Raw genomic sequence first — 16,162 nt, 5'->3', positions numbered from 1 at the left:
GATGTACTTGTTGTTGTGACTATCCAAACTAACTCCGAGTGCTGGAGAATGTCAAATTCTTGAATCTTCGAATGTAAAAAAACATAAGCAGAGTTTGGATGATTAGGTCCATGAGCAGACTGAAATGTCAATGAATTCAATTGCATCCCAAAGTCCAAATCCTGAACATTATTGCCTCTGCTTATTACATAGATGAACTTTGTTCATTTACTGATCATATCGATCTCCGGTGAAAGGAATCATATAACTGAGAGAACATTTTACTATTTCGTACACAACAGTTGGCGTGACTTGAGAAATTTGTACGCAGAGAAATCGTTGAATAAAACAATTCAAGATTCCGAATTGACAATTCCAACTATTATTATACTATGATGTTGGAATTTCGAAATCAGCAAACAAGTAAAAGAATGAAATAGGAAGAGGGAATATCATGTGTTGCAGTTAAGACAAAACTCCCCAACCAAGTAATTAACAAACACCAAAATTCAGACTTGAAAAAGAAAAATACTAATAAGTTCGTTTTTATTTGTTCTAAAACGTCGAATTGTTAAAACAAATTCAGGTTAATTGTACTAAAATTCTAACACAATGGAGATCTTTGAGGAATGCCTTTTCTTCTACTCATACTAGTAGCCATGTCTTCCTCCTCTGCAACGTTGTTACAATTATTAGCTGATCTTCCACAAACATGCATTCCACTTCTCTTCTTCCTTACAAACTCCGTGCATGGAAAGCTCATGTTCTCCGATCCTGAGCCCGTGGATGAAGACGAGCTCCATGGCTCATCACTGTCCACGACTGTTGAATGGGCTGTCTCGATGGCCATGTCATCGTCGCCCATATCTTGAGGGATAAAGAAGTCAGAACTAAGTTGTAGAGTTGTGCATCTCCTCAGGAATGGGGAAAGGTCCTTGTGGTGCTTTAGCACAAAATCTACCTGAATTATAGCAAACACACTCATTAATCTTACTTCATGTTTGGATGATGTCCAATTAACTGTAATTGTATGCCATATAATTCAAGAAAGTTTTGATCATATTTGATAGGAAACAATTGTGATATATGTAGTTAATTATGGTTAGGACCCCAAATACAAAAGATTCTTAAAATTAAAGAAAATTACCTTGCAGCCAAGAGAGCAATGGACAAATGGTTCTTGAAGACTCCTATCACAAGAAGTGCAATAGTTTCCTCCTTTGAATTGCCTATTTTGAGGTCTCTTCTTGATAAAAACCACCTTAGCATTGTTAATCGTATATGCCTAGCAAAATATAAACAAACCACATTATTACAATTAGCTAAATTTGGAGGGAAAATTCGTCGAAAATGTCACCAACAAGTTAAATTTCCATCGGGAATTAGCAATTTTCTGATAGTATTTAACTTCTCGATGAATAAATTTACCTGAATATTGGAGCAATCGATAAGGTTCTCTAAATCTTCAAGTCTAACAACCTCATGATATACATAACGTCTAATTTGAAGCAATCTATGGACACGATGGGAAGTGACACAATGAGGACAAATACTAATGTTACAATCCAAACAACAAACATTCTTCTCATTCTTCTTTGCACTTTCATGAATGGAACATGGCACAAAGAATTTCTCCACATAAAGAGCTTTCAACCATAACGGCTTATGAATTCCCTATACAAAAATATAATCCATTATTAATTAGTACATGTTAATACTAATCACATATATAGAAGATGAAGAAATGGAACCAAAACTTACCATAATCACACAAACAATTATTGGAGGAATTCAAAAACTTTAAATTCTGAACCCGTCTTTGTTCAAGATTCAAAACACTTGAGCAATGAACATGGATATATAGCTTTGAATGGAGAAAGAGGGGAACTATATATAGTATGGTAATTAAGATATAGTGTATGTAAAGAGAATCGCAAGAGAGAGGAAATGGAAATATACTATTCCTTGGGTACATACACAACATTATTTTGTCTCTGAGCTCAAATATTACCGTACTTTATAGTATAATGTTTAATTTTTATACACTGGTAGTGCAGAATCTTTACGCCGGGGAGGTTCGAACATACATATTGACACTCAATATTTTAAGGTTCCACATGGAAGCCAAAGCACCAAATTATCTTGGTTTCCTGCAGTGGCGGATCTATATAGGGTCCAGGGGGTTCGGATGAACCCCCTTCGTCGGAAAATTATACTATTTTTACATGGTAAAATTTTTTTTTATGCATAAATAGTAGAGGTTTAACTCCTTTCGGCTAGTCCGTATATGTACTACTGAACCCCCTCACTGAAAATCTAGGATCTGCCCCTGGTTTCCAGGGTGGTACTTTTCTAAATCATATACCAATTTCATATATTTTTTTATATAATTATATCTAGTCTGCGTCGGATTTAATGAGTGTATAGAAGAATGCACCAAGGTCGATGATAAGTGAAATTAACAACATGAAAGATAAGTCATATAACATGTTATAACAAAGTTAAATTGTATTGATCATGTAAAATATAATTTATATATGTTTATTTTAATTAACTAACATTTAGAGAAACAAAGTGGAGAACGTGAGTGCTGTTCCCATGTCTCAATAGCCCTTTTCCCTCATATATGAATACAAAATTTTCTCTTCTTGAATTATGAGCTGCCTTACAAGTAAATTATTTGTTATTTTAAAGCAATTTACTTTGTCCTTTGATTTATCTATCTTTGGTAAAAATCCAAAAAACTAGCTATCGAGGTGAAAAAATCCAAGACATTACATCAACGCGCGCATAGTAGTACTGATGTGTGTCTGAACCATAACATCTTGCTGCGAGATTTGTATTCAACCTAACCGCGGAGTTAGGTTGAATATTATAGCATGAAATTATGTATCCATATCTTTCACTAACCTTTTTTTCCATAGTTTTGAAATTATGATGATCTAATATAATTTGTGAGTAATCTAACATGCAAAAAGGATTATAAACCTTTTACAATTAACTGAAAACCCAATATAATCATCTGCCTATAATCACCAATCATAACTTGCTTCTTGACTTTGATCACTTAAAGAAGTAACAAAACAAAGACAAGACATGTAGGGGGAAACTGGGATTATGGTAAATTAACATGGCAACACAACAATAACACCAACAACTCCACTAATGAATAAGTTAATGAACAAGTCATACAGCACTAGTTAGACAAATTAATGACATTATTAATTAATTATGTGCACTCTTATTTGCAAATTTTGAGAAACAGGTCTTGTTTCTTGTACCTTTTATGGTTTAATCAAGATCGATGTCATCTTGGAGATTGAAAACTTTACAGCAAAGTAGTAAAACAAGAATCCCCTCCTATAATGTAGTAAATTTTGTACTATATTAGACTAATTTTGAAGCAAAAACGTGTTGGTAAAATGTCTCACAGAATTGTGAAGAAATTATTTGTTCCAAAATTAACATAACTTATACTGAAATCTTGGTGGTTTTCCTGAATTTCTGACAAGTCAATCGATCCATCCCTTGAAACATCCAAATTGTTCCATTTGCTTAATTGTCTTGGAATCTTCAAATATTCCTCAAATGTTTGACTTGTCCAAAATAAGGTAGTCTTTATATTATAGCCCTCCATCTTGTTTGGATTGGTATTAGTAATGAGATTAAAGTGTTGTATATATATGGTTAGTGCAAGAAATTTTGACATGACTTAATTTTTAAGATTACAAGCTTTATATATATTTTTAAGTGATCATCATGACATGATAATCATTTTCTTTATATTAACGACGTATATATAGTTACCCCCTCCACCGATCATAGCTTTCACCCCAACACTTTTAATTTAATTACCCTCCACCCCACCCGTGTTTGTCTGAATTATATAAAATATACTCCTATGTAGAATAATATTCCTGTTTATTTATCAAACACACGTAAACGTCCACTTATTTTCTTGAAATATATATATATATATATTTTCTCATATAAATAATGGATATATATGTTTAGGTGGTCAAAGATTGAGAGAGGAACAAAGAGGATGAATCAGCAATTGAGGCAGACGAGGGCAGATCTCTGTGTATTGTTGAGTTCAAAAAAACATTAGGAGTATTTAAATTGGCTTCTCCACATGATAAGGCTCTCATTTCTACATCCTTTTTTAAAATATATATATACACTTAATATACAATGCTCATGGCGGTGCAACTTGTAAATAAGTAAACATAATAAAAAGGTGAAACAAGAGGAGTACTTTACCTACTATATGGAAGTGTGAAGAAGCAGACAGTTCTTGGTCGTCATTTGTGCTCCCTCACAGTGATATTTTAGTCTTTTCTTACTATTGATCTGTGTAAAGTGTCTTACGTGTTGTGAAGAAGCAGACAACACTTGGTTCCTCACTGTTGATCTGTGTAAATGTGTGAGGAAGCACACAACTCTTAGTCGCATAGGGGTATTTTAGTCTTTTCTCACTGCTTTTTACATCTTTCAACTTCCGAAGAAAGTGTGAAGAAGCACACAACTCTTGGTCGGAATATTTTAGTCTTTTTCACTGTTGATCTGCGTAAAGTAATCTTGCGTGTCTTCCAACTGCCGATCCAAAGCTCAACTTCAGACTCGTGAGAGATACATGTTCAATGGCGGATGTAGAGTATTAAATTCAACTTCATCTCAACTTACTACTTTGAGCACAAATCAATTCGTGTATAAAATTTCTAAAAATTGTAGTAATTTATATGTTCAATACTAAAAACCATAAATATTAAAATCTTAAAACTTATATATTGAATCACTTGGGCTATTGTCCAAGGTAAGGCTAATAAACCATTGGGCAAAATTCCCGAGTTTCATAGCAAGTTCGTATTTAGTATTTATGCAACCTGTTGCTACAAAAATACAAATACATATGATTTTTACTGTCCTTATGATCAATATGTATTTTGTATTTTTGCAAACTATTGCTATAAAAATACAAATACATATGCTACAAAATGTAATTTGATAAAAGTGTTACTATTTTTTGTAATTTAATACTTAAGCAGTTATTAAGTGCACTTTGTTTACATTGGTTACTTTTTGCTGCTCTCTTAAATAGCTTGACAAGTAAACTGCTTACATAATTCTGCTGTGTGTATATAGAAACATTGTATACTTCTGATGATTAATTTTCTTCCATCATGTGTATACCTAATCTTGCACTTTTTTTAAAGCCTAATTAGATGATACTGAGAATACTTTTTCTATTCAAATTAGTAATTTATGAACAGGTTTATTTACCAAGATATTCAATGTTTTTTTACTCATAATTGTAGTTCTTGTCCTAACTACAATTACAAGTAAAAATAATATTGTCACAAGCAGAGATGGAATCAAGATTTCAACTTTATGAGTTTTGAATTTCATGCCTTAACAGTCGGGTTCAAAATTATGTATATGTATTTGAGCAAATCTACCAGGTTCGGCTGAATACGCAGTCTTACTTGCATTTCTGTAAGATATTGTTTCCATGGTATATTCATATCATATACCTTGTCAAAATTAAAATAATATACGAAATAGATGTGTTGTCCAATTGATATGTTTCTCTCATTGTAGATTAGACACAAAAATAAGATTTTTATATGTATCCATTGATATGATATGATTTGATTAATCATGGTAATAGAGAAATAATCAACCTGCAAAAAATTTGATGTAAGCCTATATATGTCAAATTTACATGTGGTTAAGTTGATCCATCAAAGACTGGCAGCCAATTGATAGATTGACACAAATAATGCTATCATTACATGCATGAAAAGTGACAAAAGGCAAAGTTTTTTTTTTCCTCACTTGTATTCTGTATCTCCATTGGGGTCCGGCTAAATTCAGATTTGTGTTGGGATATCGCACATTGAGAGTAAAACGCTTTCTATTAAAGGTGCCCGGTATTTACATTAGAGTTCGACTAAATTCAGATTCGCGTTGGGATATCGCACATTGAGAGTAAAACGCTTTCTAACAAAAGGTATCCGATATCTGTATTGGAGTCTGACTAAATTCAGATTCACGTTGAAATATTGCACATTGAGGATAAACGTTCTCTAACAAAGGAGACTTCGTACACAGGGGGACTGAAACCCGTGACCTTTGATTAAGAATGATGAAGTAATTTGAAAAGGTATAGCTCTTTCTAAGGAGATCTATGCTTCTGTTTTTTATTACCTCTTTCTTATGATAATTTACCTTTAATTTGTCATCAAATAGAATTAACACAAATTTTTATTATTATGTGACATAGTTGTCCATCATTAATTGTTTTTTAAGATAGAGAAAATACTTATCTAACATTTTTGCTTATTATTAGTAAAAAAAAATACATTTATCCACTTGAGCTAATTAAAAAATTTATTAAGAGTAGACAAACCAATAAGGGAAACATACCATAATCTTAGCAACTAGCAAATGTTGGGTTAGTGATGGAAATACAACAAACAAAGAAAATATTTTGTACACTTCCTTCCAATTTCAATGAGTTGTCATGTTGGGTTATTGTTCTTTTGGAAGTTTGTTTCATGAAATTCCTTTTCAAAAAAATAAATATTATTATTACTATTTTTAATGACAATAGTCTTGTTTTCCTCTCGGTGTCTGATATCAGTAAGTCTCACATTCGAGTTTAAAGCGTTTTTTTATCAAGGTGACTCTATATTCAAGATTCAAATTCAAAATCTCTGATTAAAAAATAAAGAAATAGTTATCAGTCTATCGCGCGATAAAATAGTAGTAGCATATTCAAAAACTTTTTCATGGTCCCCTAGACTTTTGTCATTCTTTAATTTCATGTATATATATATTAAACCAAACCCTCCATTTTGTTATGACTCACCACTCAAAGTCTCAAACTGTAATATATATCTTGAAGACTTTGTAGTTAGAAACCAAACAAAAACTCATTGCATCTTCTATATATTCTTTATAAATAGAGTTCCAATTCTATCAACTTTCACTATTCATTTCTCACTAACTAAAAAGAATATGAGGCAAGTTATTTTATTTTTATTTCTACTTTATTTAGTCCATGAAGCACAAGGTAGACACTTGAAGAAAGTACACTTCTCATCTACCATTCATAAATTACAGGTTACAACATTTTCTTAAAGAATGCTAATATTTATCTGAATTACGTGACTATTTCATCTAAAAAGCTTAAACACGTCTGTTCATGTGTTGTGCTTGATTTGTATGAGCATGGGCAGAGTCAACAATGTGGTTATATATACAACCCAATATAGCTTGATTGGAAAAACTATTTTAGAATAAATAATTTATCTAGAACCTAGTAAATTTACGTGTGACTGTCTCATTTAAAAGATTAATACAATATTTTCTTTTTGAATATGCAGGAAAAGAGTACTCTTTGCAAAGATGGCCATTGTTCATCATTGACCACAAAAAGAAGACTTTCAAAAGTAGCCAAGAAATCACACCATTGGTTACCAAGTATTCATGAAGACTATTATGGCCCAAGAGGACATAGACCTAGACACCACTAGTTTACAAAAATAGCCCTTTCTTGTACTAGTAGCCAGCAGATTCTTCATTTTTAGTTTTCATAAAAAAACATGACAATTCTTTGGAATTTTAATTAGGAGGATTTCAAAAAAAAAAAAAAAAAAAAAAATTTGAAAAAATCCATGTCTATGTATTTTACAAAAGCAATTTTGTAGCTTTTCTCTAACATTAAATTAATACTTAACTTGTTCAAATTGCTTCAAATTCTATGGATTTTCATTATGTATGTTTATTTGAGTGGAGATATAAGAAAATTATGACAAAAACCACTTCTATTTCTACTTCTGCCATAACTCCAAGATTAAGGTTTGTTTCATTTAAGAAAATGTTAATAAAATAAAAATATAACAAAAAAAAAGTATTTAAATGTCTAATTTCATAAACCATATGTCAATAACGTTGGACAAAAATTATGATATTTAAGTGAAGAAAGTGAAGGGTCGATCCATTATTCATCGAGTTTCAGACCGTATACCAATGGTCCTAGCTAGCTCGGATTTTTGATTATTAATTTTTTTTTTCTAAACTGAGAAAAATAAAAGGTGTTGTTGGAAGATAAAATTAAAATAAAAATAAAAAATAAAAAGAAATAGCTGGAGCTGAAACAGTGTACAGATATGTTGCCATTCTTTTGGGATTAGGAAGATTTTGTACATAATAATAATACCATGTACTATAATACTCTTTATATTATATTGATAATCTATTAATTATTGAGGGGCACCTTACGCCGCAAATTATATATCGTGTTTTTACGCACCTCATAAGAAATATTACTTAAGAAAATCTTTTAAATAATTTGATATGGAGATATACAATAGTAGCTCATGCTAAGACTTGTTTTACTAATCTTTTCTATTAGCTTCTAAACTATTTATTGTAGTAATTCTATTTTTTGGTTTGATATTTTATTTTAGATACCAAAAATAATTGGACAAAAATTTGGCCACGTCAAGTTCCATGAGCTACATTTTCCACCATTCACTATAATTTAATGCAACAAAAAGAGTTAGATTCTTGTAGTAGAATTTAATTGATTGAATAAATTCCAATAGCAATGGAAATTTCTTAATTTGGCTTTGACACTTTCCCTTCAAAAATAAATGAATTATTTTAGAAATAAGAATTAATTGTTTTAAATTAGCAAACCTTAAAAATAATTTTTTTAAAAAAAGTGATGAAAAAGTATAATATAAGTTGTGGAAAAAAATGATTTTTTTTTTAATTTTTTTTTAGGTGGTGATGTAAGGATCAATCAATCCAAGTTGTCAACTTTTTTGTTGCTGGTGGTTTTTTATGACCATATGCCAAATTCTTGATTGGTGTGGCTATGATTCTCATAGGCTTATGGTATGGGAGGAGGACTAGACATGATAATATTAATCAACTCCCCCTCCCCAATATTTCTAAATTGAAAAAAACAAAAATAATTATTTTTATTCATTTATGTGATATTATTTAACCAGAAACAATAGTTTAAAAAGGTTGGAGAAGTTATTATTTTTTCAAAATTTCTGGTTTTTATATTTTTATTTTCTATTCAACGTTCTGTATTTATATTGGGATCCGATAAAAGTAAACTACTTCTTAACAAAAATAATTTAAATTCATACTCGAATACGTAATTTATAATTCAAAATGAAGGAATGCTTAATACCCTGCTAGGCACCTTGAGTGGTTTGAAAGATTGGAATACTAAAAGCCCTCACTATACTTTTTATTATACAAAAATATCTAATGTCACTTTCTTACATCATCAAAAGAAAAGCAAAAAAGAATTAAGTATCATAATCTCTTCCTTTTTGTACCAAGTTATTATAAAAATGCTATAATTATATCACTTTCCAAATTCGTGGCCCAATAATATAATTTTTCATATAAAAATATGGAGCAAAAATCTTATGTTACATCATATCCAATTGCTTTCACACTGACTAATTACAAACTTTGACTCTTAATTAATCATTATTACTTTTAATTAGGGCAACACTACTCTTCTCCAACAGCTTTTTCATTTTGGTAATAAGTATATATAAATTTAAGTAATATAAATATAATGTGTATACATTCTAACTTCAATATTCTACGTTCATATTACTCTTAATTAGGTTATAAATTGTTATTGTAGTTAACAAAAGAAAGTACGAGAAAATGATTATTCTATCTAATTCAATTAAAAAATATCATATACGGCAACTACTATATATAACTATCACATATTATTTATGTGAATTTTTCAAGCGTCATTGGATACATTTAAATCGAGCTAAATATATGAAATGTACGTAGAAAAAACATAATAAAAGAAATTCAGTAATAACACAACATGGATTATATGTCAAGATCTAATTAATACTATGTAAGAAAATGAAAAATCAAGAACTAACTCAAATGATGAAAATTAACTCAAGAAAATGAAAAAGACAATATTATGGGGATAGTAGAATAATTATAATTATATATACTAGAAAGAAAACAAAGGAACTATTTTTAAACACGTTTATTATATGGTATTAATTATTTTATGAAATAAAAAAATAATAATGGGTCATAAGTTGACAATTACTTTATTGAAAACCTAAAACTTTTGTATAATATTATACCACGTGTTTCATATAGTAGAGACGTTTCATTAAGTTAGGTATGTCATTCCTTTTACTCTTTTTCCTCACATTTATTTCTTATTTTCTACTCTTTCATTTCTTGATTTGCATTATTTAGAAAAAAAAAAAAAAAAAAAAACTAGCACGATCAGATATCTGTTACAGTTATTTTCTATAATAACATTATATAAAGATCTCTATATGTAGCGCGTGATAAAGATTTTAAATAAAAATCAATCGAGACTTTCTCTACAATCTCACGAAGATTTTTATGTACTTGTCTAAAAGTATAAGTGAGATTTTCGATTGTGTATCTAAGAGCAAATCAAAAAAAGAAGAGTTTGGTCCAATATTTTAATTTAAATATGGCTCGATCGTGCGTTGCTAGGTTTGAAAATGACATCGGGCGAGAGCGCTGCTATGTCCTCTAACCTTATTATACAATAAAAAAAAATGAAAAACTCCATTCATCATACTGTAACAATAATTTTTTTGAAATCAGTTTTTATTTGTGATTCTATCTAGGATACTCAAGTATTTTGGAGTCCTTCACATCTTATATATAACATTATTAAAGGGATAGTAAAGATATTATTTAGTCATGAATATATATATATTCTTTAAGTAGTACTAGAAGTTTGGTTCATGAAATTAATTTAAATTGAAATATATGAGTATTTTGTAAACCATATGTTTGGTTTTACTATAGATGGATATATAATATATAGTCCTTTCCTTCTCATTCTCTTTGTCCTTCCTCTTTTATCAATCAAAGAATTACCTTTTTTGTACCCCAAGTATATTGATTGTAATAACAAACAAGTTATAAGCATTCACATGGTAAAGAAAATGGTATCAAATATAACAATATGTACATTCACAGACTACTATAATCAGGCGTTTATATTAAATCAATCAATATAATTTACCATAAGTAAATAACGGAAGACAGAATTAGAGTGTTGGTAACTGATTCGATTGAACCTATTTAAAACTTTATTTATTGATTACGTAGAAAGTACTGATGTTTTACTAAATATATCATACAATAACATATATTATCAATTTATTCATTTGATGTAAATATATTTTAATGAAAGAAAATTTAAATCAATATCATAATTGTAATATACAATCATATGTACATATAAAATACAAAATAATATTTCTTAGTCTTTTTGCTACTTTCCTAAGTTTGACAATGACAACAAATTAACAGGAAAAAGAAGCCACTAGTACCCCAAAAAGTTTCCTATAAAGTTGGTACTAACCAACAAAAATTAAAAGAAGAAAGAAAAATCTTCACGAATAGTCCAGTGATCAATTAAGTAGAAATAAAGCGAGTCAAAAATTATGACGTATCAAGTTTAAAGTATAAATTTCATAGGTGACAAAAACATTGTACAGTAATTATTTTTATATCACTTATTAAAATTAATGGAGCGCATCAAAGCTGATTCTAACATCACCCTTATTAAATAGAAAAATAGAAAATCCCTTCCGTTTCATTGCTTTCACATTAATACAGCTATTGCTCCACTTTTTTCTGGAAAAAAAATAAAATAAAAAAAATCTACGACTCAAAGTTTCCATTGTCTCTCTTCTATATTATGTATGTATATGTATTAGTATTTGCATTACACAGTAATATATAATCTTGATTAATCAATTTGCTGTTCATATTCCAAGAATCTTCACAAAGCTCTCAGCAACTTTTTGTAGTGAAAAAAATATATTCCAATTTGGTTGTAATATATAAGAGAGAAATGTGTGTGCAAGATTCAGAGGAAGTGAGTGAAGATATGGAGAATTTGGAGATTTCCAAGACTGATTGTAGTGAAAAGATTGGATCTTTACAATTAGAAAGTGAATTTCCAAATACCCACAAAGAGAAATTTGAAAAGAATTCATCTTCTAGCTGTGTTGTGATGAGAAATTCATTCCCAGTAAGGATCTTTACCTATAATTATTCATTGCTCAAGTAATTTTTCCATATTTTTAGGTATTGCTAATCCTTTTAGCTCTTTCACTTGTTGGGCAATGTTTTGTTGGCATGCTGTTTACACTACATGTATAAGGTCAAAGTTTTTTGTTTTATGTATGTATGAAATGAGCTTAAATGAATTGTTTGGAATTGGAATATAGTTATTGTTGTTGTTGTTGTTGTTGTATATATATGGTATGTGAATTCCCTTAATCTCTTGGGGTGTTTACTTCTTTATATTTTGAATCCCTTTAGTTTGCAAATGGATGTTGAGAGGTCTTACTTGTTAACAACAATAACAACATACCTGGTATGATCGCACAAGTTGGATCTGGGGAGAGTAGGATGTACGCAGACCTTGCCTCTACCTTTGTGGAGTAGAGAGTTGTTTCCGATAAACCCTCAGATCAAAAGAAAGAGAGAGTTGTTTCTGATAGACCCTCAGATCAAAAGAAAGAGGGAGGTGTTACTTGCTAGTATAATTAAGTTGGGATCTTTTCAATAAGTTTGCAAGACTTAATCTTTTTCTGGTATATATATATACAGGATTCAGATAGTTCACTCCAACTTATTTAGATTGAAGTGTACTTGTTTTTGTAATTATGTTTTAGAGATGTTCTTTGGTTTGAAAATGGATGTAAGGGCTATTAGTTGTTAGTATAATGACATTGGTCAATTTAGCATTGGTCGATTTGGGATTTCATCCTCTAATCTTGCAAGATTTGATTTTTATTCCTTTTAAGGTGTAGTTATAATTGGAGATGTACTTTGAAGGAACAAGAATTGTGCAGTTTTCAATCATAGTTTATTATGATGCTGGCTTGGGGCTTTCATGTTCCTCTACTATTTGCTACTTCAGCATGTCTTTTTCTTTGTTTCTCTTTTTTACCTTTTAGGTTTTGCCACTTTTGTTAGATGGTCTATTTACTAATTATGGGTAATTATCTTTTGTAATTTCCACTTCTTGGGATTCTTTTTTTTCTGGTGAAGTGTGGGACTTGGTAGACCTTTTTATCTGTTCCCACAGTGTTACTGGTCTTTCTGGTAGAGAATTATTCGTACAGGAAATTCTTGATGATAATTAGAGATCTTAGTTGTTTGGAAACTAATTTGAACGATATGGACTCTCCACTGTACACATGTAGAACCTTGGTTTATTTCTATGCCCCTTAGTAAATCATTGAAGTTTTCTTGGATAAGATGGCAAATCATCGAAGTTATTTTATTTACACTTGTCTTGTGTTTCTTTGAATAGACCCTTGTGGTCTGGCCCTTCCCCGGACCTTGTACAGAACGGGAGCTTTAGTGCACCGGGCTTCCCTTTTTCTGTTTTGTGTTTCTTTGAATGTTCCTTCAGCAATAAAGTCATTGAGTAGCTATGTCGTTCTAACTCTTCAAAAATACTGCCGTCAACTGCATGTCGGAATCTTCCAAAAGTAGTGCATTTTTGAATGCTCCGACACAATGCAGCAGCATTTTGGGAAAGTCCGATCTACATAGTTGAGTAGTATCACACCTTCATGTCTCTATGCTCCTTCTGTATCGTTTGCTGAAATAATTCTTTTTAGCTTCGTTTCTAAATATAAAGTTCACTTGAACAGCAGTATAACATCTAAACTTCTTCATTGCCTTACAATTAAGTTCTTTCTTTTGTTCTTCAGATGGAAAGTATATCTGAGGATACGACTATTGCAGACCGTAAGCAGATACCCTTCAATAAATTCCTCCCAACTCTTAGGTCTGGAGAGTGGTCTGATATTGGAGGCCGTCGTGATATGGAAGATACTCACATCTGTATTGCAGACATGGCTAGGAACTTTGGTCATAGTATTCGTGGTGAGGAAGCTATTTCCTTCTATGGAGTAAGTTCTTTAAACTCGTTGAGCATCACAACTATTTATACTTGACTATTTACTCAATATACTAGTATGTGCATTTGTATCTTTCCGCAATATTAGATTTTGTTTGTTGCATTGATAAAAAGAATATGGAGGTAAATGCTATGTAATCGCCAAATCCATGGTAAATTTAAGACTACGAATAGTTTAGGCATGAGATAGTAGGTCTGTAAACCAGAGAATCACAAAAACCATGAGACATTGTAGTTTGTACTTGTCACTAGCGTTTGAAAAATGAAGCTGCTGAGCTCAGTAGGACTTAAGAATCTTCACCTGTGTGGCCGTGTGGCATAGGAGCGCACACTTGAACCTTCAGGTATAAGAAGCTTATCTTATAAGTTCCCAATTTAGGACCAAGCATAATGTCTAATACTTGTTTTTAATTTAGAATCACTCTACGCCTTTATATAGAATAGGATTTCCATCGGAGAGGTGGAAGAGAACTCAAAAGAGATAATAAGCCAAGTTTTCTACAAATTCTTAGCTTATCTAGTATCTGATATTATTCGATCTCTGATGCAAATGGTTTTAGTGACAGGTCTTTGATGGCCATGGTGGGAAGGGAGCAGCACTCTTTGTTCGTGACTGCTTACCAAGAATCATCGTTGCGGATGCAGATTTCCCTTTGAAGCTCGAAAAAGTGGTCACTAAATCGTTTTTGGAGACGGATGCTGCTTTTGCCAAGTCTTGCTCCCTCGATGCTGCCTTATCCTCAGGCACAACTGCTCTCACTGCTATGATATTTGGAAGGTACGCATACCTGTGTATTGATCTCATATTTACTATTTGTTGTTTTCTTCTCACTATTTTCGTTTTATCCTGTTTTCTGATTTGTAGTTCAATCCTATGTTGCCCGAACCCTACAAAAAAGCTGCCGCACCCATGTTGGGTCCTCCAAATATGAATAGTTTTTGGAGGATCCGACACACACCGAACAGTATTTTTTATGAGTCCGAGCAACATAGGTTCAATCAACCGACATGTTGTCTGAGTGTAGTAATACCTATGCATATGATCGTTAGAAATGGGGTGTACCGTATCACATATCTGAGTAAAATACTGAAAACTCCATAGGTTGACATTTTGAGATGTATTGTTCTTCAAGTGGAGAATTTTGCTGGTTTCATTCATTTTTTATCCTTACAAATTTATCTTCACTGAACTACATTGGGAGATTAGCGTCTGATATTAGTTCTTATCTTTATGTTCTATTATCTGATGGGCAGATCATTACTCGTGGCAAATGCTGGGGACTGTCGAGCTGTACTCTCTCGAGGTGGACTGGCTATGGAAATGTCAAAGGATCACAGACCTTGTTGTGTCAATGAAAGAACGCGTGTCGAGTCCTTGGGTGGATTTGTCGATGATGGCTATTTGAACGGGCAGTTGGGTGTGACCCGAGCACTGGGCGACTGGCACATTAAGGGACTGAAGGAAGTCGAAAAGGGTGGTCCATTGAGTGCTGAACCTGAACTAAAACTGCTTACGCTGACCAAGGAGGACGAGTTCCTGATCATCGGTAGTGATGGAATATGGGACGTTTTCAGAAACCAAAACGCAGTGGATTTTGCTCGGAGGAGACTGCAAGAACATAACAACGTAAAGTTATGCTGCAAGGAGATAGTGGAAGAGGCCAAAAAACGCGGTGCCATAGACAACTTAACAGTCGTCATGGTGTGTTTTCACTCCGAGCCACCACCACCAATCGTATTCCAACGATCAAGAATCAGGAAGTGTATCTCCGCCGAGGGGCTTCAGAATCTAAGATCTTTACTCGAAGGATAGAGCTATCGCGTACAAAAATTTCAACTTTGGCAGCAATTGAGAACGAACTCGACTTTGTAAATATCTGTGAGGTGGGATTTGTACTTCCTTGTAATGTTCCAATTTAGAATTGAAGCAAATGGAATAAAGCTTGAGGGAGAAATGAGCAAGCCACTGAACCAAAACTTTGTAAATAATTCATTCTTCAATTGTATGCACCCTTTACTAAAAAGGGAACACATTTAAAACTCATCTTCTGGTAGCATAAACTTAAGATTATCATTGAGTAATACTTATATAGTTATATATATACTACTTCATGATTAAAGCAATTTTATTTTGTTTCAAACTCAAAAACTATTAGATTTTGGTTG

General features: G+C 31.7%; 2 protein-coding genes across 2 annotated transcripts; one reads left to right on the top strand and one right to left on the bottom strand.

The window, feature by feature from the left end:
* Positions 1-21: 21 nt before the first annotated feature.
* On the bottom strand, positions 22-3,776 carry LOC107840857 (protein RGF1 INDUCIBLE TRANSCRIPTION FACTOR 1-like). The gene is made up of 4 exons (XM_016684793.2): positions 1,741-3,776; positions 1,408-1,653; positions 1,127-1,264; positions 22-940 (listed from the first exon to the last, which is right to left on the bottom strand). The coding sequence occupies exons 1-4, from the start codon at positions 1,741-1,743 to the stop codon at positions 584-586; spliced, it is 744 nt and encodes a 247-aa protein (XP_016540279.1). The 5' UTR covers positions 1,744-3,776; the 3' UTR covers positions 22-583.
* A 7,763-nt stretch (positions 3,777-11,539) lies between these two features.
* On the top strand, positions 11,540-16,120 carry LOC107840858 (probable protein phosphatase 2C 27). Its single transcript, XM_016684794.2, has 4 exons — positions 11,540-12,088; positions 13,788-13,988; positions 14,563-14,774; positions 15,251-16,120. Exons 1-4 carry the CDS (start codon positions 11,909-11,911, stop codon positions 15,807-15,809), a joined length of 1,152 nt encoding a protein of 383 aa, XP_016540280.2. The 5' UTR covers positions 11,540-11,908; the 3' UTR covers positions 15,810-16,120.
* Positions 16,121-16,162: the final 42 nt, after the last annotated feature.

This window comes from Capsicum annuum, chromosome 9 (assembly GCF_002878395.1).
Source record: "Capsicum annuum cultivar UCD-10X-F1 chromosome 9, UCD10Xv1.1, whole genome shotgun sequence".
NCBI classification, from domain to species: domain Eukaryota; kingdom Viridiplantae; phylum Streptophyta; class Magnoliopsida; order Solanales; family Solanaceae; genus Capsicum; species Capsicum annuum.
The sequence above is the reverse complement of the archived record's forward strand: the minus strand, read 5'-3'. Positions and strand labels throughout refer to the sequence as shown.

Coding starts and splice junctions, on each gene's coding strand:
- LOC107840857 (XM_016684793.2), bottom strand. Junction 1,265..1,407: donor TCGATTGCTCCAATATTCAG/GTAAATTTATTC, acceptor ATATTTTGCTAG/GCATATACGATTAACAATGC. Junction 941..1,126: donor ATTGCTCTCTTGGCTGCAAG/GTAATTTTCTTT, acceptor GCTATAATTCAG/GTAGATTTTGTGCTAAAGCA.
- LOC107840858 (XM_016684794.2), top strand. CDS start 11,909: ATGTGTGTGCAAGATTCAGAGGAAGTGAGTGAAGATATGGAGAATTTG. Junction 12,089..13,787: donor TGATGAGAAATTCATTCCCA/GTAAGGATCTTT, acceptor TTTGTTCTTCAG/ATGGAAAGTATATCTGAGGA. Junction 14,775..15,250: donor ACTGCTATGATATTTGGAAG/GTACGCATACCT, acceptor TCTGATGGGCAG/ATCATTACTCGTGGCAAATG.